The sequence below is a fragment of the Geotrypetes seraphini genome, chromosome 9 (assembly GCF_902459505.1).
Source record: "Geotrypetes seraphini chromosome 9, aGeoSer1.1, whole genome shotgun sequence".
Classification (NCBI taxonomy): domain Eukaryota; kingdom Metazoa; phylum Chordata; class Amphibia; order Gymnophiona; family Dermophiidae; genus Geotrypetes; species Geotrypetes seraphini.
Genome location: NC_047092.1, coordinates 9,168,652 through 9,188,587, shown reverse-complemented (window position 1 = coordinate 9,188,587; position 19,936 = coordinate 9,168,652). Strand labels below are relative to the sequence as shown.

Genomic DNA, 19,936 nt, shown 5'->3' with positions numbered 1-19,936 from the left:
TAGGGCCTGTTTTACAAAGCAGCGTGGAAAGAGCCCTGAAGCCCTTTAAATCTCTATGGGCTTCGTGGCCGTTACCGCGATGCAGCTGCCAGCGCGGCTTTGTAAAACAGGCCCTTAAAGAGGTACGGGGTGGGAAGGGAGGATGTGAGTGTGGTGCGGGCGGGGTGGAGAGAGGAGGGCACGGGGGTGCCACCGTCCCAGGTGCCTCCTACCCTCGCTACGCCACTGGCTATGGGACATTTAGCATGTGCTAATCATGGGCATGCACTAAACCCATTAGCGCACCTTAGTAAAAGGATTCCTAAATTTTGTTTAAGCTGTAGATATCTACAAAGAGAAATTTAAATCTATCAAGTAATGGCACATTATTGTGTAGCAAAAAAATCAAAAACAACATGTTTGAACGTCCCCTCGGAGTATGTTCCAGAGCTTGACTAAGCAAATATTTGCACAAGGGCTGAGCAAAGTTTAGATTTGGGGTTTTGAAAAGCAGGGATAAGCGTTATCATTTATTGAAAATCAGGGTCAGTGAAAGCACCCGCGAGTCCAGGAAAGATGAAGAATTTTCTTTTCTTCCTGACTGTACTCTCTCTTTCTGAAGTACGAGGCTTTGACCTACTGATAGAAGGGATTCCAGACAGCAATGTAAGTACGGAGGATTATGTGCGAAAATCGCTTTTCATAAAATCGCAGGTACAGACGTGCGCGTAATGCCATTTGCACATGGTTGTACCTGGGGTGTGCAGACACGTTCCTCCTGAGATGGAGCTGGGGTGAGATTTCTCAAAACTTATGTGTATTAACAGCGGGTGTAAATGCAAAGGTATTTTTGGTGGGACCATTTTCAGAGGGAAAGTATGAACATGTTTTCCTTTTGAAAATTGCTCTAACTCATAGCTGTATTTATTTATTTAAAAAAAAAAATTGTATTCCACACTATCAACATTTCTAGGCGGATTCCAACAAACATACATAAAACAAAATACTTTTTGGATGGGTTGTGAGAAATGTAAAGTGCTAGGGTTCTCTTTGAAGATGTCATGACATGTCAGAACCGAGTGCAGAACGAAAACGAGGTGATAATTAAGAAGGGCAGGGGAAAAAAACCCAACAACGTTTATCAAACTTTCCAAAATCTCTCGGAGCGACACCTTTGGAAACGTTTAAAAAATACCTGGTAGAAGTTTTGAAATTTTCCCCTGAACTTATTCCTCCATTAAATCGTATATATTATTTGCCTACCAAGAAAGAGCCAGGCCGAAAGTGGGTGCCATTGATAGAATCTGGCCCAAAATGTAGGACGGCATTTTGAGAACTCGGAACATAAGAAATGCCAAACTGAGTCAGAGCAAAGGTCCATACGATCCTACGATCCAGTTTCCGTGAGCAAAAAGTGAAAAACCGCTCCTCGTTCATCATTCCCATGGGTGAGCTGTGGCTTTTCCACCTCAAGCTGTCTAATAAGGACTTACGATCTTTTCCTCTGGGAACTTGTCCAAATTTCAGCTATGTGAGATGCTTTGACCACATCCTTCAGCAACAAAATTCCATGGACTGATTGTATTTATTCAGTTTTTCTATACCATTCTCCCAGGGGACCTTAGAATGGTTTACATGAATTTATTCAGGTCCTCAAGCATTTTTCCTCGTCTGTCCTGGTGGCCTCCCAATCACCTGGGGCAATGGGGGGGTTAAGTGACTTGCTCAGGGTCACAAGGAGCAGCGTGAGTTTGAACCCACAAGCTCAGGTGCTGAGGCTGTAGCTTTAACCACTGTGCCACACTCTCCCTGGTTTCATGGCGTGTTCTCTACCTCACACTTTGAGAGTAAATAACGGTCCTCCCCTCTCATGATTTTTATAAACTTCAATTATATCACCTGTCATCTCTTTTTCAAAACCATGATAGTAGTTTTTAGCGTAAACCAGCATTCTGAATGCTCTGCGCTGCTCCCGATGCTCGTAGAGTTCCTAGGAGTGTCGGGAGCAGTGCGGAGCATTCAGCATGCCGGCCTGCGCTAAAAAAACACTATCGCAGTTTTGTGAAATGGGTATTTATTTATTCGTATTTATTTTACAGATTCCTATCCTGCTCTATCTTTTAATCTAGATGGGTTAGAATAAAATGTGCTTAATCGATAAAGAGAAAACCAGGCATCTCCTCTTAAAGCAGACATGGGCAACTCCAGTCCTCGAGGGCCGGAATCCAATTGGGTTTTCAGGATTTTCCCAGTGAATATGCCTGAGATCTATTTGCACGCACTGCTTTCAATGCATATTCATTGGGGAAATCCTGAAAACCTGATTGGATTACGGCCCGCGAGGACCGGCGTTGCCCATGTCTGCCTTAAAGTGTTGGATTCAAACCTGGGTTTCAGGTTTTCAGGATATCCCTAATAAATATGCATGAGTTCAATTTCCATACAACAGAGGCCAGCCATGCAGATTTGTCTGGGGAGGTTGATTCAATGTGTGCATGTATTATATAAAACGATGATATTGGGGGAAAAAAATTAATATGTGATGGAGCAATATATCTAATCTAATAAAACTACTACCCGCGCATATGCTGTTAAAACAGCGTGATTCCTGCTGCCGTGAGATTTGCCTCCATGCCGAATTCGATTGGAGGCACTTGGGGCAGCTTGCGATGGTGATTTTAGCGACGGTTTGACTCCTGTGCTGCCGGGACGCCTCTTCTCACCCCCGACCAGCAAACGCAGCAGCCGCGGGGCATTTGCTAGGCCGGCCCACTTCGATAATGTGAAGTGGGCCAGCTTAGCAAAAACCACGAGGCTGCCCGGGCTAGCGGATGCTGGAGAGGGGGAGCAGAGAAAGGAGAAGGGTACTACTGGAGAGGCGGATCAGGTAAGGGGTGCTGCTGGACAGGGGGGAGGTAAAAGGAAGGGAGAAGGGCTACTGCTGGACAGGGGGAGCAGTGAAGGGGTGCTGCTGGACATGGGGGAGGTAAAAGGAAGAGAGAAGGGCTACTGCTGGACAGGGGGAGCAGTGAAGGGGTACTGCTGGACATGGGGGAGGTAAAAGGAAGGGAGAAGGGTTGCTGCTGGACAGGGGGAGCAGTGAAGGGGTGCTGCTGAACATGGGGGAGGTAAAAGGAAGGGAGAAGGGCTGCTGCTGGACAGGGGGAGCAGGGAAGTAAAAGGAAGGAAGAAGGGCTGGACAGGGGGAGCAGGCAAGGGGTGGTGGTGGACAGCCGAGGAAAGAGAGAGAAAGAAAGAAAGACAGACAGACAGACAGAAAGCAGCCAAGGAGAGAGAAAGAAAGAAAGACAGACACACACATCTATTCTAGCACCTGTTAATGTAACGGGCTTAAAGACGAGTAAGTATAATAAATGATTAAATATTATGAAACAATGATTAGTTTGTAGGTTTAGCTCTTTTTATGTCAAGTTTATATATTGCTATCGAGAGCTATTGAAATATAACTTATAAGTCCCGGTTTGTTAGTGTATGTATATTTGTTGGGGATATACTGGGCCCCTGATTGGCTTGGGTTGGGGGGAGCGTGTTAAACACTGCATGAGTAACATTCCATCTTTAATTTGCGCAGGAGTCCTCTGCTGCATTCCTACTGGTGGGGGTGGGGACGGGGGAAGGGTTGCTTCAATATTGTCCTTTCAATCATGAGGAACAGACAGGCATGTCTTGCAAGGCTCCCGGGGGACCTGCCTGTCCCTGGTGATTAAAATGGGCTGGTTTTTATTTTATTTATTCAATTTTCTCTACCGTTCTCCCAGGAGAGTTCAGAACGGTTTACATGAATTTATTCAGGTCCTCAAGCATTTTTCCCTGTCTGTCTTGGTGGGCAATGGGGGGGGGGATTAAGTGACTTGCCCAAGGTCACAAGGAGCAGCGTGGGTTTGAACCACTGCGCCACTCTAGAAATCAAAATGTAGTAAAAGGGAGCCATGTCAAGGACAATCCAGCCATTGTGACATCACTGATGAGGTTGGCTCTTATTGGTGGAATGAGGCATTATGATGTCACAACACCAGATCTGGTTATAAGAGGCTGAAACTTTTCATACTATATTTATTCAATTTTCTATATCATTCTCCCAGGGGAGCTCAGAACGGTTTACATGAATTTATTCAGGTACTTGAGCATTTTTCCCTGTCTGTCTTGGTGGGCAATGGGGGGGGGGATTAAGTGACTTGCCCAAGGTCACAAGGAGCAGCGTGGGTTTGAACCACTGTGCCACTCTAGAAATCAAAATGTAGCAAAAGGGAGCCATGTCTAGGACAATGAAGCCATTGTGACATCACTGATGAGGCTGGCTCTTATTGGTGGAATGAGGCATTATGATGTCACAATATCAGATCTGGTTATAAGAGGCTGAAACTTTTCATACTCTATTTATTCAATTTTCTATACTGTTACATAAGAACATAAGAACATAAGAACTGCCATCTCCGGATCAGACCTTCGGTCCATCAAGTCCGGCGATCCGCACACGCGGAGGCCCTGCCAGGTGTACACCTGGCGTAATTTATAGTCCACCATATCCTTATATGCCTCTCTTAAGGAGATATGCATCTAGTTTGCTCTTGAAGCCTAGGACGGTTGATTCCGCAATAATCTCCTCTGGGAGGGCATTCCAGGTGTCAACCACTCTCTGAGTGAAGCAGAACTTCCTGACATTAGTCCTGAACCTGTCCCCCCATAGCTTCATTACATGTCCTCTAGTCCGTGTCAAATTGGACAATGTAAATAATCTTCTCTGCTCTATTTTGTCGATTCCTTTCAGTATTTTGAAGGTCTCGATCATATCCCCACGCAGTCTCCCAGGAGAGCTCAGAACGGTTTACATGAATTTATTCAGCTACTCAAGCATTTTTCCCTGTCTGTCCCGGTGGGCTCACAATCTATCTAATGTACCTGGGGCAATGGGGGGGGGGGGGGGGTGTCACAAGGAACAGTGTCGGTTTGAACCCACCACTTCAGGATGCTGAGGCTATAGCTTTCAACCACTGCGCCACACTCTCCCCCTGTTGACGCATCACCGCCTTGCCATCAGGAGTGCAAGTGGAGAATCCCACATAGCATAGAAGGAATGTTGTCCGCTAGCACAGAAAGTATTCTTCATCATATGTTATTGGCAAGATTTTGGTAGAAAATAACATTGGTAAACTAGAGCTGAAGACAGCTGTGGCCTAAGTATGGTGCTGGGCAATGCTTACGATGAAGAATGCCACTTGTATTTGTGACGGTCGCTCAGCAACTTGATGAATGTTCTCCTGTTTGTCTGTAGGATCCCGGGGAGATGTATCTTGAAGCCCTTGAGTGGAATGAAATGAATGGATATGGCAGGTACAAGGTACTGAATTTATTCCGTCTTGAACTATGTCAATTAGAAGTATAAAAACCTTAGAATAACAGAGAGTAATTATATTGAGTTTTAAGCGCATACGTCCAGCTTTTATCCCCATTCATACTTATATTATTTCTATAGTGGATGCGTACACCAGGGCAGCATTACTTCACATATGGTACCTCCTTGTAATGTAACAATATAGCATAGCAAACATAGTAGATGATGGCAGATTTTTAAAAAAACTTGTACAGTCCATCCAGTCTGCTCAACAAGATAAATTCATGGAGGGCCATTTTTGATGGTGCGTCTAAAAGTCCAATTTCGACATCTTCAGAAATGTACCCAAAAACCATGCGGCGAAATCATCCATTTTCGAAACCACTAGACATATATCTGTTCTTTTTTTTCCAAAAATCATCTATCTAGAACAGTGGTTCCCAACCCTGTCCTGGAGGAACACCAGGCCAATTGGGTTTTCAGGCTAGCCCTAATGAATATGCATGAAGCAAATTTGCATGCCTATCACTTCCGTCATATGCAAATCTCTCTCATGCATATTCATTAGGGCTAGCCTGAAAACCCGATTGGCCTGGTGTTCCTCCAGGACAGGGTTGGGAATCACTGATCTAGAAGATGTTTTGGCCTTTAGGACTTCTAAACTTTTTTGGTCTTAAAAAAAAAAGTATCCCCTGCCCTTATCCAGGGTGAGTTTACGTACAAAATAAGGCATTGCATTTAACATACAATTCACATGGACATACACTATAGAACAAATTGCACACTTACATACCAAATATAAAATTACATGTATCATAAAAGTGGCCTCAATGACAAACATCATTATACCCAACTAGTTTTTTAGCCTGTTACATTAACGGGCGCTAGAATAGATGTGTAGACTTAGGCATTTCTTTCTTTCATTCTTTCTGTATGTCTGTCTGTCTTTTGCTCTTCCTGCCCTCTTTCTTTTTTTCTGTCTGTCTTTCTTTCTGTCTCTCTCCCTGCCCCCTTTCTTTCTGTCTGTCTTTCTTTATCTTTTTTTCTTTATGTCTGTATGTCTGTCTGTCTTTCTCTCTCCCTGCCCCCTTACTTTCTTTCTGTCTGTCTTTCTTTCTCTCTCCCTGGCCCACTGTCTTTCTGTCTTTCTTTCTTTCTCTCCCTCCTGTCCAGCAGCACCCCTTCCCTGCTCCCCCTGTCCAGCAATAGTCCTTCTCCCTTCCTTTTACCTCCCCCCTGTCCAGCAGCACCCCTCACAACACCGAAGAGCCGCGATCATGTTCTCACACACTCTCTGTGCGCCCCGATAGAGAAACCACCATTTCTAACCTTCCATGTTGGTGTAAGAAGGGGGACACCACACCCGCTATAACGCGGCAGCCAGACCGGAAGAGCAGAAACCCCCTCTCCCCTCCCCCCACCCACTCCGCACGCACGCCCCCTACAGCCCTTAGCACATCAACCCCAGCGGCCAATTGCCGGCACTCGGCAGTGTTCTGCACAGGCACGGCGCCACGGATCATGGACCCACAGAGTTTGAAGTGCTCATGTGCGCTAAGGGTTTTATTATAGTGGATAAAACAGACCAGACCATGGAATTCATCCGGGACCAGCACTCTGCAATCAACAGTCACCACTCCTCCTCCCTCAGCCAGTTTCAGACCCTATATTTCATCTTATGGAAACAAATGTGTTATAAGTACTTTCTTAAAATTCTGTAAATGTTGCTGTTGACGAACATATTCTGGAAGGTTGTTCCATTCCCTTGGACCAATACAGTAGAAAACATTGTTTCTGGATGATGAAAGCCTTATGTCCCGCACAGATGACAGATGGAACAAACAGATCGCAGTGATCAATTGACCAAAGCAATCGAGACGACTCAGGTGGCAAGATGCTCTGGATCAGGTGTTTGAGAGCCAACTTCTTTAGGCACCTGAAGACATTTACCCGTAGCTTGTAACATAACCTGTCCCTTACGTTCAGCCAATACAACCTTATAAAGTATTCCATCACATGCTCACGTCTTCCCAACCTGGTCGCATGTCGGGAGGGCATCTGTGCATGCACTGGTGTGATGCGATGATGTCTTGGGCATGCGCTTGACGTCACCGTGTTGCATCCAGCCATGCGCAGATTCCTTCCCCACATCACTGCTAGCTGGAAAGCTCGAAAAGGAATAACAACAGGCTACGGATTTTTCCTCCAGGAACTTGTCCAAACCTTTCTTAAAACCAGCTACGCTATTCGCTCTTACCACATTCTCCAGCAACGCGTTCCAGAGCTTAGCTATATTTCCTCCTATTGGTTTTAAAAGTATTTCCCTGGAACTTCATCGAGTGTCCCCTAGTCTTTGTAATGCTCTAAAAATGTCAAAGAAAGACAATTTAATCACAAATGAAAAATGAGTGTGGCTATGGACAGATTGGATGGACCATTTACTATATTACTTTGGCTCTCCAATCTAAGCCTTCCTTCCTTACAAGTAAGGATCCTCTGTTCTTATATCCATCCAAATCCCTCTCTGAAATGGAATATCTAATGTATGGCTGGGATGCTAGTTTGTGTGCTTTTCCATCCTATCATAGATGACATTGCCACCTTGTGGGCAGTATGGTACTGCAGTCTCTCACATTTCCAGAAAATAGCACACGCTAACCCCTTAAATCTACTGTAGAATCTTGTGCACCTACTTTTGCACTTAGCATGCAAAATTGCAAATGCAGGTTATAGAATATTGCCAGTCATGCCTGTAACTTAATTGTTTAATTAGACATTAGTTAGTGTTAACAATCAGTCATTGACATTAATTTGCAGTTACACATGTAGTTCCTTTCGTACATGACCGATAGGGAGGTGTGGCTGTGGTAGGGCCATAGGCAGGTTGGGGGCGTGCCCAGCACTTCTGCACTAAAATTATAGAATTTATTTAAAAATTTATATGCCCCAAATTACATGCATACATATTTCACAAATGCTAAACATGTTTCAACAAGACAAACACAGGAAGGCATTAACAAGCGGTATCATTATCATAATCTTCTTTAAATTCATCCTACAAAATGGAATCACAAGATCCCATAAAATCATTTACAGGACAGGAATGCTGTCAGTTGCACAAGCTCAGTGACGTAGTAAGGGTGAGGGGTGCCCCAACCCCGCCGTGCGCGCACCCTGGCAAGGAAATGGATATTGAATGGTCCCAAAGATGTGTGTGTGTGGGGGGGGGGGGGGGGGAGAATGGATCATTCTTTATATCATGAAGACACACAAGGACAGGGGATTGCATTCTATTGTTGATACATGATTTGAAAGTGTACCAAAGTCGATGCGACATTACTGCATGAATATCGCCCCCCCCCCGACAATATCGGTCGCTGGCAGGAGGGTGCCCAATCCCTCCTGCCCGAAGACGCACCCCCCCCCCGGCGCTAACAACCCCCACTCCACCAAACCTGTTCTTACAGATGGGTCTTGCATGTCGAGCAAGCAGGCACGCCTCGTCGAAATGAGGCGGGCCCGCCCCTTCCCGGCCCATCCCGCCGAAGCCTAAGGCCTGATTGGCCCAGGCTCTAGAAGCCTGGACCAATCAGGCCTTAGGAATAGCGGGTCCACCCATCCCTACTAAGTCTAAGGTCTGATTGGCCAATCAGGCCTTAAATTAAGTGGGGATGGGCGGACCCGCTATGCCTAAGGCCTGATTGGTCCAGGCTTCTAGAGCCTGGGCCAATCAGGCCTTAGGCTTCGGCGGGATGGGCCGGGAAGGGGCGGGCCCGCCTCATTTCGACGAGGCGTGCCTGCTTGCTCGACGTGCAAGACCCATCTGTAAGAACAGGTTTGGTGGAGTGGGGGTTGTTAGCGCCGGGGGGGGGGTGCGTCTTCGGGCAGGAGGGATTGGGCACCCTCCTGCCAGCGACCGATATTGTCGGGGGGGGGATCGGTAATGTCGGGGGGGGGGGGCGGTCGGTAGTGTCGGGGGGGGGCGGTCGGTAGTGTCGGGAAGGGGGGTGCGTCTTCGGGCAGGAGGGTTTGGGCACCCTCCTGCCAGTGATCGGTCAGGGGCCACGGCCCGCTATACTTATAGCGGCAGAGAGATCCCTTGCCGCGATAAGTATAGCGGCCGCGTCTACTTACAATGTAGACCAGCATTTTGCTGGCCTACATTTTTAAGCTTCTCATCTACTAGTGAGACGCGTAGGGCCGCCTAGGTTCAGCCTAAGGCCCGCCTAAGGCCCTTAGACGAGCTTAGGCATCTTGCGGGTCTCCCTAGGCTCCCGGAGGCGCCTTCAGGCCTGCCTGGGGAGCATTTTTTTTTTTTAAAACGTGCATCCCGATTGGCTGATTAGACAGCTGTAGGACGTTTACAGCTGCCTAAAATCGGGACGCACTTTTAGAGAATCAGGGCCTTAGGGCTCCTTTTACTAAGCTGCGTATCAGAAAATCAGAATCTGAAAATCAGAATCAGAAAATAATAGTAAATATTGAAGAACTAAGGCCAGGACTGGGCAGACTTGCACCATCTGTGTCTGTATGTGGCCATTCAGTTGAGGATGAGCTGGAGTGAGCTTCGACAGAGACTCCAGTAGATGTACGGTACTGGGTTTCTGGCCCAGAAATATCTAAGAAAAAGAACAATTTAAATTAAAGTATAAAATTATGGAGAGTGTATGGACCATTCAGGTTTACTACAAATTTAAACAGAGCAGCCGAAACTTCATCAAATTGGTCCAACATTTGCTATGACCGTCTACTGCGATTTCCCAGAATAATCGGTGTGTGTGTTGGGGGGGGGGGAGGGGGTTGTCCATTTCTTTACTGACTGCTTGTGTCAGATTCTGCAAGGTAACTAATCCCTTTGGGATTTTTTTCCCCCTAGAGAAGCACATCCAGCAGCGATGAAGATGATGGAGTGGTAAGGTTGCTTTTTCTTTCTAAACTTAAAAACCAGCTCTTGGTTAATCAATAGCTGGAGATAAGTGTCTCTGTTTGCACTGGGAGCTGCCTCCGTGGCTGAGGGGTTACTGACCTGTTGTTATTAAATAGGTGAATGTCTGTGCAAGGCCACTTTTGAAGAACCTCAAACGAGATTCCCTGAAGTGCTTTGTGATCTGGTGGAAAACATGTTTTGTTTTTTCATTCTTAAGTTCAAACATTTTTATTGAAGGAATAAAGTAAAAATTCATATAATACATTAAGATAATAATAATAATTTTATATCTTTTTTTTTTCCAATTCTTTATTCATTTTTATATCTCATAACAAGTATAGAATAAATATTCAATATTCATACAATTCACTTGTATAATTCATATAATATTACATCTTACATTATCCCCCCTCTCCCCTTCCCTTCCACACATATAAACATTTTAATAATTTTGTATCTTATATACCGCTATACCATAAGTTCACAGCGGTTTACAACAAGATACATACAGACAGAGAATGAGATGTAAGGAAAAAAAACAAGTTGAACTGGGATACAATTATAAATGGAAGAGACCCAAGTTGGTTTGAATCTAAAGGATGTATATAGTCAAAGATTAAGATAAGGGGAAAACAATTTGGGTTGGAATATCATTATAAAATGGGAAAAGCATGAATTAGTCTAAAGTCTAGAGATTTGGGGATTGGGCATGAATTGGGATTAGAATTTGTTAAACAGACAAGTCTTCAGAGATTTTCTGAAGTCGGCGTATGAAGTGGCGAATATGTGTTTTACGAGCCATGTGTTCAGAATGATAACATTCTGTCAAGGGACTTCTTGTAATGGCATGATTTCAGGGATGGGTAGTTAAAGAGATTTATTCTGCGAGAGCTGTTGAGGATGAATTGAGAGGCGAGGTAAGATGGTGGCATCCCAAAGACAGCTTTGTAGCCGATGCAGGCGAACTTGAAGAGTATTCTGGATTCAACCGTCAACCAGTGGAGTATCTGGAAGTATGGGGTGACAAAGATATTCCTTACAAATGATTTCACATATTTTAAAATTCTAATCCATAGAATCTATAAAATGCTATCATTCCTCCAAACATTTTATATGACAAACCATAGTCCCCCTTTATCACCCCCCTTCCCTCCCAGAATGAAAGGTGACAGAAACAACCAGGTTTGGGAATACAACGAAGGCAACCATAGCTTCAGTGTAATTCATTAAGAATTAAACTTCTTGCTCTAGGTGAAAGTTTTTGAATATATGGTCTGCAAACTCATTAGTCAAAAGAGCCAACGATCAGCAGGACAACGATTAAGATTTCTTTTGAGAGCCAAATTTCTATTCAAGAACCATGATTTTAGGAGGGGTTCACAGTTTTCTCTGCATGTTTGGCAGCGGGACCAATGTTGCTCCTCCTTTCCTCTTTCAACTCCCTCCCTTGCCTCACAAGCATACCTGGGCCGCCGGGTTTCCTGAACACAAATGGCTTCTTTTACAAAGCCACGCTAACAGCCCCGAAGCCCATAGAGATTTAAAGGGCTTCGGGGATGTTGCCGCGTGGCTTTGTAAAAGAGGCCGTAAGTAGAAATACAATAGATGTATGGGACTAGGAGGGACAGTTGGGTGGTATAGAAAAGTGGTGAAATCTGCACAGTCAAGCCTGCGAGGATTACTAGATGTCTTTCAGCAGCTCCCCTCCCTCCCTCCCCCTTACCTTCGTGGCGATTGTCTTTTTTTTTTTTTTTTTGTATTTCCAGCTGCCCGAGCCGGCTTTCATCAAGTCGCGAGTGGCTGCCGAAACTTCTCCTCTGATGCAACTTCCTGTTTCCGGTTGCGTCAGATGAGAAGTGACTGACTGTCCCTCCTAGTCTCATACATCTATTATATTTCTACTTAGTGTTCAGAAAACCCGCCGACCCCGGTATGCATGTGGGGCGAGGGAGGAAGTGGAAAGAGGAAAGGAGGAGCAACAACAACAAAAAAAATCGCCATGGTAAGGTAAGGGGGGGGAGATGCCCGATCGGTGACCGCGCGCGTTCCCTTCCTTAACTGTAGGAGACAAGGTCAGCCACCGTTTCGCCACCATGTCATTCTCTAGCAGAGCCGCACTCAAGTGGCTAAAGAGCCACATGCAGCTCGCGAGCCTCGGTTTGCTGACCACTGGTCTAGGAGATCGACGAACCTCCCAAACCTCAAATAAAAGGACACGATGAAATTGATTCCTCCAATGCCAAAAACTAGGACAAGGGTAGGGAACTCGGGTCCTCGAGAGCTGTATTCCAGTCGGGTTTTCAGGATTTCCCCAGTGAGTATGCATGAGATCTATTTGCATGCCCGGCTTTCAATGCATATTCATTGCGGAAATCCTGAAAACACGACTGGAATACGGCTCTCGAGGACCGGAGTTCCCTACCCCTGAACTAGGAGGTTCTGTCTGTAACCAATATTGCATAATACATTTATAACCTACCATACAAGCTTTCTGAAATAAAAGGCATCTTCCTTGACCATAAACCCCACAAGCAGCTGCCCTTGGAGATCCCACCACAGGACTATCCCATAATGAACCCAAATATGATAGGATGGCAGACCAGAAAGACTTAATTAAAGGACATTGCCAAAAAGCATGATTTTAACGTATTGAGACCTTTATCACCTTTAATACAAATTGAAAAATTTACCAATCCCGCATGAAAAGCTTGAATTTGTGAGAAATAGGCCCTGTATTCCCTCCATACAAAAACCCGTAATAATTTTAGCTAATCTATGAATTGCTTGACTAAAACCAACAAGCGATATCTGAATCCCTAACTCCTCACTCCAGTTTTGTACAAGTTTATCATAGGTGCGATTTGGAAGTAAATTCCACCACCACTTATGCAATAGAGATACCGAAATTGGTAAATCCTCACATTGAGTGAAAAAAATAAGTCTATTACGATCTCCGTAATTTACTTACATAATTCACCAATTGCATATAACCGTATAAAGACCCAGGACCACCTCCTATTGTTAAAGAAAAGTCAGAGAATCTCCTTATCGTCCCGTTCTCGTCCTAAATAATAAACACCCTTTGCCCCCCAATTTCGAAAAATCCCCGATGTCATACCAGGTGTAAAATCTGCATTACCTTGAATAGGCAAAAGATCAGTTACACTTGGATTGTAAGCCCAAAACTTCAACAAATTACCCCATACCAACCTCATTAGATTTAAAATAGAATTATATCGTAAATTAACCGGCAACCTTGACTGATGTACCTGGAATAAGAATAATAGCTGAAAAAAGGCCTTTTCATAATCTGCTGGAGTAACTAAATCAGCATCATCCATAACCCAGTCTCTAATATGTCTTAATAAACAAGCCCTACCATAGATGCAAAGATCAGGAAGCCCCATTCCACCTCTCTTCCCTGATCCCAATAAAATAGCAGAAGATAATTTGGGTTTTTTCCTGGCCCAACAAAATTTAGTAAGTGTTGTTCATAGTTTCCGCCAATCTCTATTTCTTAATTCCAGAGGAAGCATCTGATTCTATTTAATTCTATTTACGATGGTGTTTTAATTTCTATTTAACCTGTGTTTTAACTGATAGTAATGAGTCTGAAATTGTATTTTTCGCTGATATGTTTCAGTTTTTCTTTTGTGAACCGCCTAGAACTGTTGGTGGTGCGGTATACAAGAAAATAAATTATTATTATTATAACCACTCGGGGAAAAATTATATTCTTCTCTACCAACATTTTCCAGGTGAATTCCAACAAACATACAGAACTTATAACAAACAAATACATTAAAACAGCAATTACTTAATAAACTTCAAAACATTTCAAAAAGATCTAGAAAGTCAGCATTGATAGACCTCCCTAAACAAAAGTTTCGACAGAATCATAAAACAGCTAACATCACCAAGCCCTCGCAGTTGCTCAGGTTGGTGACTCGTCAAAAGTGCGCAGGACATTGGCGTGCCAACAGTCCCACCCCGACATTTGCATGCAAATGCGCGCCACCACTTTCAGGCCTTCCCCTTTGTGCTCTGAGGGGGGACGTGAGGGGATGTGGGGGAGGGGAACCCCCCCACTACACTAACAACTCCTTGCGGTCCCGCTGGGAGTGTGTGTGTGAGGGGGGGAACAAGAAAGAAAGACCTTGCGTCTAGTTCTTCTGTTTTTAATTCATTTTTATTTTTCTGCGTACTCCCTCTGTAGCCTGGGACAACGGACCAGATTAGCCTGCAAAGCTATAAAGTGGAATCTCGCATCACCTCCCATTTCGTTGACACCATGATCCAAAGCAAGGTTGTGAACAAAGCAAAACACCCCCAGAATGTGGCATTTGATATACAGATACCCAAAGGAGCCTTCATCACCAACTTTACAATGTAAGTGGAAGTGAGGGGTATCTGCTGTGTCAGCTGAGACCCTGACCCGGGGTGAGTGTGTAAGCCTCAGGCACTTCACAGGATAAGAACATAAGAATAGTCTTACTGGGTCTCACAGTGGCCAATCCAGGTCACTAGTACCTGTCAAAAACCCAAAGAGTAACAACATTCCATATGGGATCTCAAAGAGTAACAAGATTCTAGAATCCCAAAGAATACCAACATTCCATACAGAATCCCAAACAATAGCAAGATTCCGGAATCCCAAAGAGTAACAAGATTCTAGAATCCTCCATACAGAATCCCAAAGAATAGCAAGATTCCGGAATCCCAAAGAGTAACAAGATTCTAGAATCCCAAAGAATAGCAACATTCCATATAGAATCCCAAAGAATAGCAAGATTCCAGAATCCCAAAGAGTAACAAGATTCTAGAATCCCAAAGAATAGCAACATTCCATACAGAATCCCAAAGAATAGCAAGATTCCGGAATCCCAAAGAGTAACAAGATTCTAGAATCTCAAAGAGTATCAACATTCCATACAGAATCTCATAGAATAGCAAGATTCCGGAATCCCAGAGAGTAACAAGATTCTAGAATCTCAAAGAGTAGCAACATTCCATGCTACCGATCCAGGACAAGCAGTGGCTTCCCCCATGTCTTTCTCAATAACAGACTATGGACTTTTCCTCCAGGAACTTGTCCAAACCTTTCTTAAAACCAGCTACGCTATCCGCTCTTACCACATCTTCTGGCAACGTGTTCCAGAGCTTAACTATTCTCTGAGTGAAAAACTATTTCCTCCTATTGGTTTTAAAAGTATTTCCCTGTAACTTCTACTGTACCTTGCAGTCTCCTCCCTTGAATACAGGTACCTGGTGCCCTGGGAGTTTCCAAGTTTATTTATATTTGATATGCAATCTTCATGGCATTTCACAGTTAAACTAGATAGATTGAACTAGACTAGAAAAAGGAATCCGTGTTTACACTCTTTGGGATAGGTAGGGTTACCAGAGGTCCGGATTTCCTCAGTCTTGTCCTCCTTTTGACGACATGTCCAGGGGTCTGGACAGCTTTTCAGAACCCGGCACTTTGTCCAGGCTTTGAAAAGCTTCCGACGTCGGGATGGCACCTGCAAACGGACGTCACGCGCACATGTGTGCTTGCACGCAATATGATCAAGTTGCATTCGTGCATGCGCAGGTGCCGCCCCTATTGGGTGGGGCTGGGACACGGACAGAACTGGGATTTTCCTTCGGGAGAATCTGGTAACCCTCGATAGGTAACAGGACAGGGGCTGTGGATATCTTGTTCCAGGCAGCTCCACCGTTTGTCTCTTGGGTCATCAAAGTCGTTCCATTAACGCCCAAAAGTATTTGAGAATAGAGATGTTTTCAAGCCTTTCTTAGAAACAGAGGCATTCAGTGCTCATATCCAGGTAGAGACGGTTCAACCAGCAGTGGTCAGCATTAAAAAGCTTCTTCCTTCTCGTCATGCGAAGACACCAAGCTCTGTGTTGAAGGAAACATCTCTTAGCTCAGGGGTAGGCAATTCCGGTCCTCGAGAGCCGGAGCCAGGTCAGGTTTTCAGGATATCCACAATAATATGCATGAGATAGATTTGCATCTCAAGGAGGCAGTGCATGCAAATCCATCTCGTACATATTCATTGTGGAGATCCTGAAAACCTGATCTGGCTCCGGCTCTCGAGGACCGGAATTGCCTTCCCCTGTCTTAGGTGAATCTTCCAGCACTGTGCACCTCTTGCAGTTCTGTGGAAACTGATAAGTAGCAGAAATTAGGTTTGCTTAGGATCATAAAGTGAATATCGAATGTGATATTTGAACCGGAGTCTCGTGGTTTCTCAGCCCTGTGCTCTTGCCACCATACAGATTATTCTCTATGCTAGGGGTGTCAAAGTCCCTCCTCGAGGGCCGCAATCCAGTCGGGTTTTCAGGATTTCCCCAATGACTATGCATGAGATCTATTTGCATGCACTGCGTTCAATGCATATTCATTGGAGGAATCCTGAAAACCCGACTGGATTCCGGCCCTCGAAGATCGGAGTTGCCCACCCCTGATTTAAAGCTTCTCGACAAAATCGACGCCGTCTGGAGGCGGGGCTGGGAGGCAGAACTGGAAAGTCCTGGGTGGTGTGGCCACGGGTCCAGATTTTGGTAAGTGGGGACAATGAAACGATTATGATGAAGAGGGAGTCGAGAGTGTATAGCAGGGGTGTCAACGTCCCTCCTCGAGGGCCGCAATCCAGTTGGGTTTTCAGAATTTCCCCAATGAATATGCATGAGATCTATTAGCATACAATGAAAGCAGTGCATGCAAATAGATCTTATGTATATTCATTGGGGAAATCCTGAAAACCCGACTGGATTACGGCCCTCGAAGAGGGTCTTTGACACCCCTGCTCTATGCAGAGGAAAGCCTCCAAACAGCGGCATGGCTAAGCAAATTGCAGCGCCTGCTTCTCGTAGGGATTAGGGGAGGATGCCCCTATGGTAAAGGCCACAGCATGTGATAAATCTAATTCTGCAATGAAACCGAAACTTCTCCTGGTCAGTTCAATGTACAAAAGTGCACAATTTCACTACTGTGTCTGCTTGTCACTCTCTCTCTAGGAATGTCAATGGGATAATATTTAGTGGTACTATTAAGGAAAAATCTGTAGCCAGAGGTCTATATGGCCAGGCGAGAGCGAAAGGAAAGGCTGCAGGATTGATCAGGTAAGCATCCATTTACCCCCGATACTAGGAATGATGTCCTTATCATTTTGTTCCACATGATGCTAAGGTGTCTGATGCATTCTATGTTCCCATGGACAGATTTTTTTTCCGCTCTGCTGTGGCTGCAAAGTGAACTTTTGTAGAATTGCCGCTGCTGGGGTCAGACCAGTGGTCCATCCTGCCCAGCAGTCCGCTCACGCGGCAGCCCTCAGGCCAAAGACCAGTACTCTAAATGAGTCCAGCCTCACCTTCGTACGTTCCAGTTTAGCAGGAACTTGTCCAACTTTGTCTTGAATCCCTGGAGGGTGTTTTTCCCTATGACAGACTCCTGAAGAGCGTTCCAGTTTTCTACCACTCTCTGGGTGAAGAAGAACTCCCTTACGTTTGTACGGAATCTATCCCCTTTTAACTTTAGAGAGTGCTCTCTCATTCTCCCTACCTTAAAGAGGGTGAACAACCTGTCCTTATCTACTAAGTCTATTCCCTTCAGTACCTTGAATGTTTCAATCATGTCCCCTCTCAATCAGAAACTTGTCCAACTTTGTCTTGAATCTCTTGAGGGTGTTTTCCCCTATAACAGCCTCCGGAAGAGCGTTCCAGTTTTCTACCACTCTCTGGGTGAAGAAGAACTCCCTTACGTTTGTACGGAATCTATCCCCTTTCAACTTTAGAGAGTGCCCTCTTGTTCTCTCTACCTTGGAGAGGGTGAACAATCTCTCTTTCTCTACTAAGTCAGTTCCCTTCAATATCTTGAATGTTGCGATCATGTCCCCACTCAGTCTCCTTTTTTCGAGGGAGAAGAGGCTGTACTGCAACTCCTCCAGCCCCTTAACCATTTTTGTCTGGACCCTTTCCAGTAGTCAGTGGCGTACCTAGCATATGTGACACCCGGGGCCCATCATTTTTTGGCACCCTCCCCATCTGTACGAAAAACATGATTTTTAGTAACAAGCCTCATGTCACACATGAGTACCTAGGAAAAGGCAGCATCTTACATATGCAGTGAGCAGTACATCAATACACCCATTGTAAAACTAAACAAGCCAGACTAGTACAGATCAATCCTACACCGTCAATCCTAAGAGAAAACCATGTCTTTCAAACACACAGAACACAGAAAATACCTTCGCCTAGTATGGAATATGTCATCACAAACTAACCCCTCCCTCTTTTACAAAACTGTAGTGTGGATTTTAGCCATGGTGGTAACAGCTCTGATCCTCATAGAATTCTGAGCATCAGAGCTGCTACCACCACGGCTGGCGCTAAAAAAACGCTCCACAGTTTTGTAAAAGGGGGGATAAAATAGAAATACATAGACAAAGGTTAAATTGAACCAGCAAGAAGCTGGACTCTGCATACAATGCAACACCATAGAAACAGTGACACATGTCTCTTAAAGCAACAAATAAATAGAAAATTTTTGTTCTACCTTTGCCTTCTCTGGTTTCTGCTTTCCTCATCTTCTTGTTACTCTCTTCCTTCCATCCACTGTCTGCCATCTCTCTGCCCCTATATGGCATCTTCTCTCCTTCTATGCCCCTTCCAGAAACTGTATGCCTCCCCCTTCCATCTCTCCTTTCACCCCCATTAGTCTGGCATCTCTCTCCTCTCCTTCCCTCTCCCACACCTCTCTTCTGCAATCCCTTTCTTCGTTCTTACTACCCTCTCATCAATTTTCTTTTTTACTGTCTACCTACAGCTCGCCACCTCTTTCCCTCACCCCTCCAGTATTTCCCTAACTCAATCCTTTTCCCCCATCATGTGCCCTCCTTTTATTTATCCCCTCCTTCCATCCTTTGCCCTCTTCTCTCTCTCCCTTCTCTCCACTTCCATCAACTGCCCCTTCTCTCTTTCCCCCACTTCCATCATCTGCCCCTTCTCCCCACTTCCATCATCTGCCCCTTCTCTCTCTTTCTCCCCCACTTCCATCATCTGCCATCTTCTCTCTCTCCCTTCTCTCCACTTCCATCATCTGCCCCTTCTCTTTTTCCCCCACTTCCATCATCTGCCCCTTCTCCCCACTTCCATCATCTGCTCCTTCTCTCTCTTTCCCCCCTCCTTCCATCATCTGCCCTCTTCTCTCTCCCCACTTCCATCATCTGCCCCTTCTCTCTCTTTCCCCCACTTCCATCATCTGTCCCCTTCTCTCAATCTCTCCATCCACCACAGGCCCATCTTTCTCCCTCACCTTTCCAATTTTGGCAACAAGATCGGCAAGGCCCCCCCACCCGCGACGGCACTGAGCAGCATCAGCGCCCCCCCTCCGCAACGGCACTTAGTGGCATCGGCGCCCCCCCTGCCCCATGACAGCACTCAAGTTCGGACTCCTCCCAGCATCAGCAGAACTTCAGATTAGCAACAGGTGCTCAGTCAAAAGCTTCCCCTGATTCAGCTTCCTGATTCCACCCAGGCAGTTCAGCTCTTAAAAAATAAGTTTTTGGGCGGCTTTCGGCGGCGCACTTCTGTCTTGCGCTGAATTGTCAGCGCTGGATTGTCGGCGCGCTGATGTCTCGCACACGATTATCCCGTCACCGTTAACAAGCCAAG

At 45.2% G+C, this 19,936-nt stretch overlaps 1 protein-coding gene across 1 annotated transcript in view; it reads left to right on the top strand.

Moving 5' to 3' along the window:
* The first annotated feature begins 533 nt into the window (after positions 1-533).
* Positions 534-19,936, top strand: part of ITIH2 (inter-alpha-trypsin inhibitor heavy chain 2) — a 63,129-nt gene continuing 43,726 nt past the window's right edge. The window contains exons 1-5 of the mRNA XM_033959025.1: positions 534-645; positions 5,273-5,338; positions 10,209-10,244; positions 14,476-14,648; positions 17,282-17,386. Coding sequence (XP_033814916.1) covers positions 556-645; positions 5,273-5,338; positions 10,209-10,244; positions 14,476-14,648; positions 17,282-17,386 — 470 coding nt within the window. The 5' untranslated portion in view covers positions 534-555. The remainder of the gene's footprint in view (positions 646-5,272; positions 5,339-10,208; positions 10,245-14,475; positions 14,649-17,281; positions 17,387-19,936) is intronic.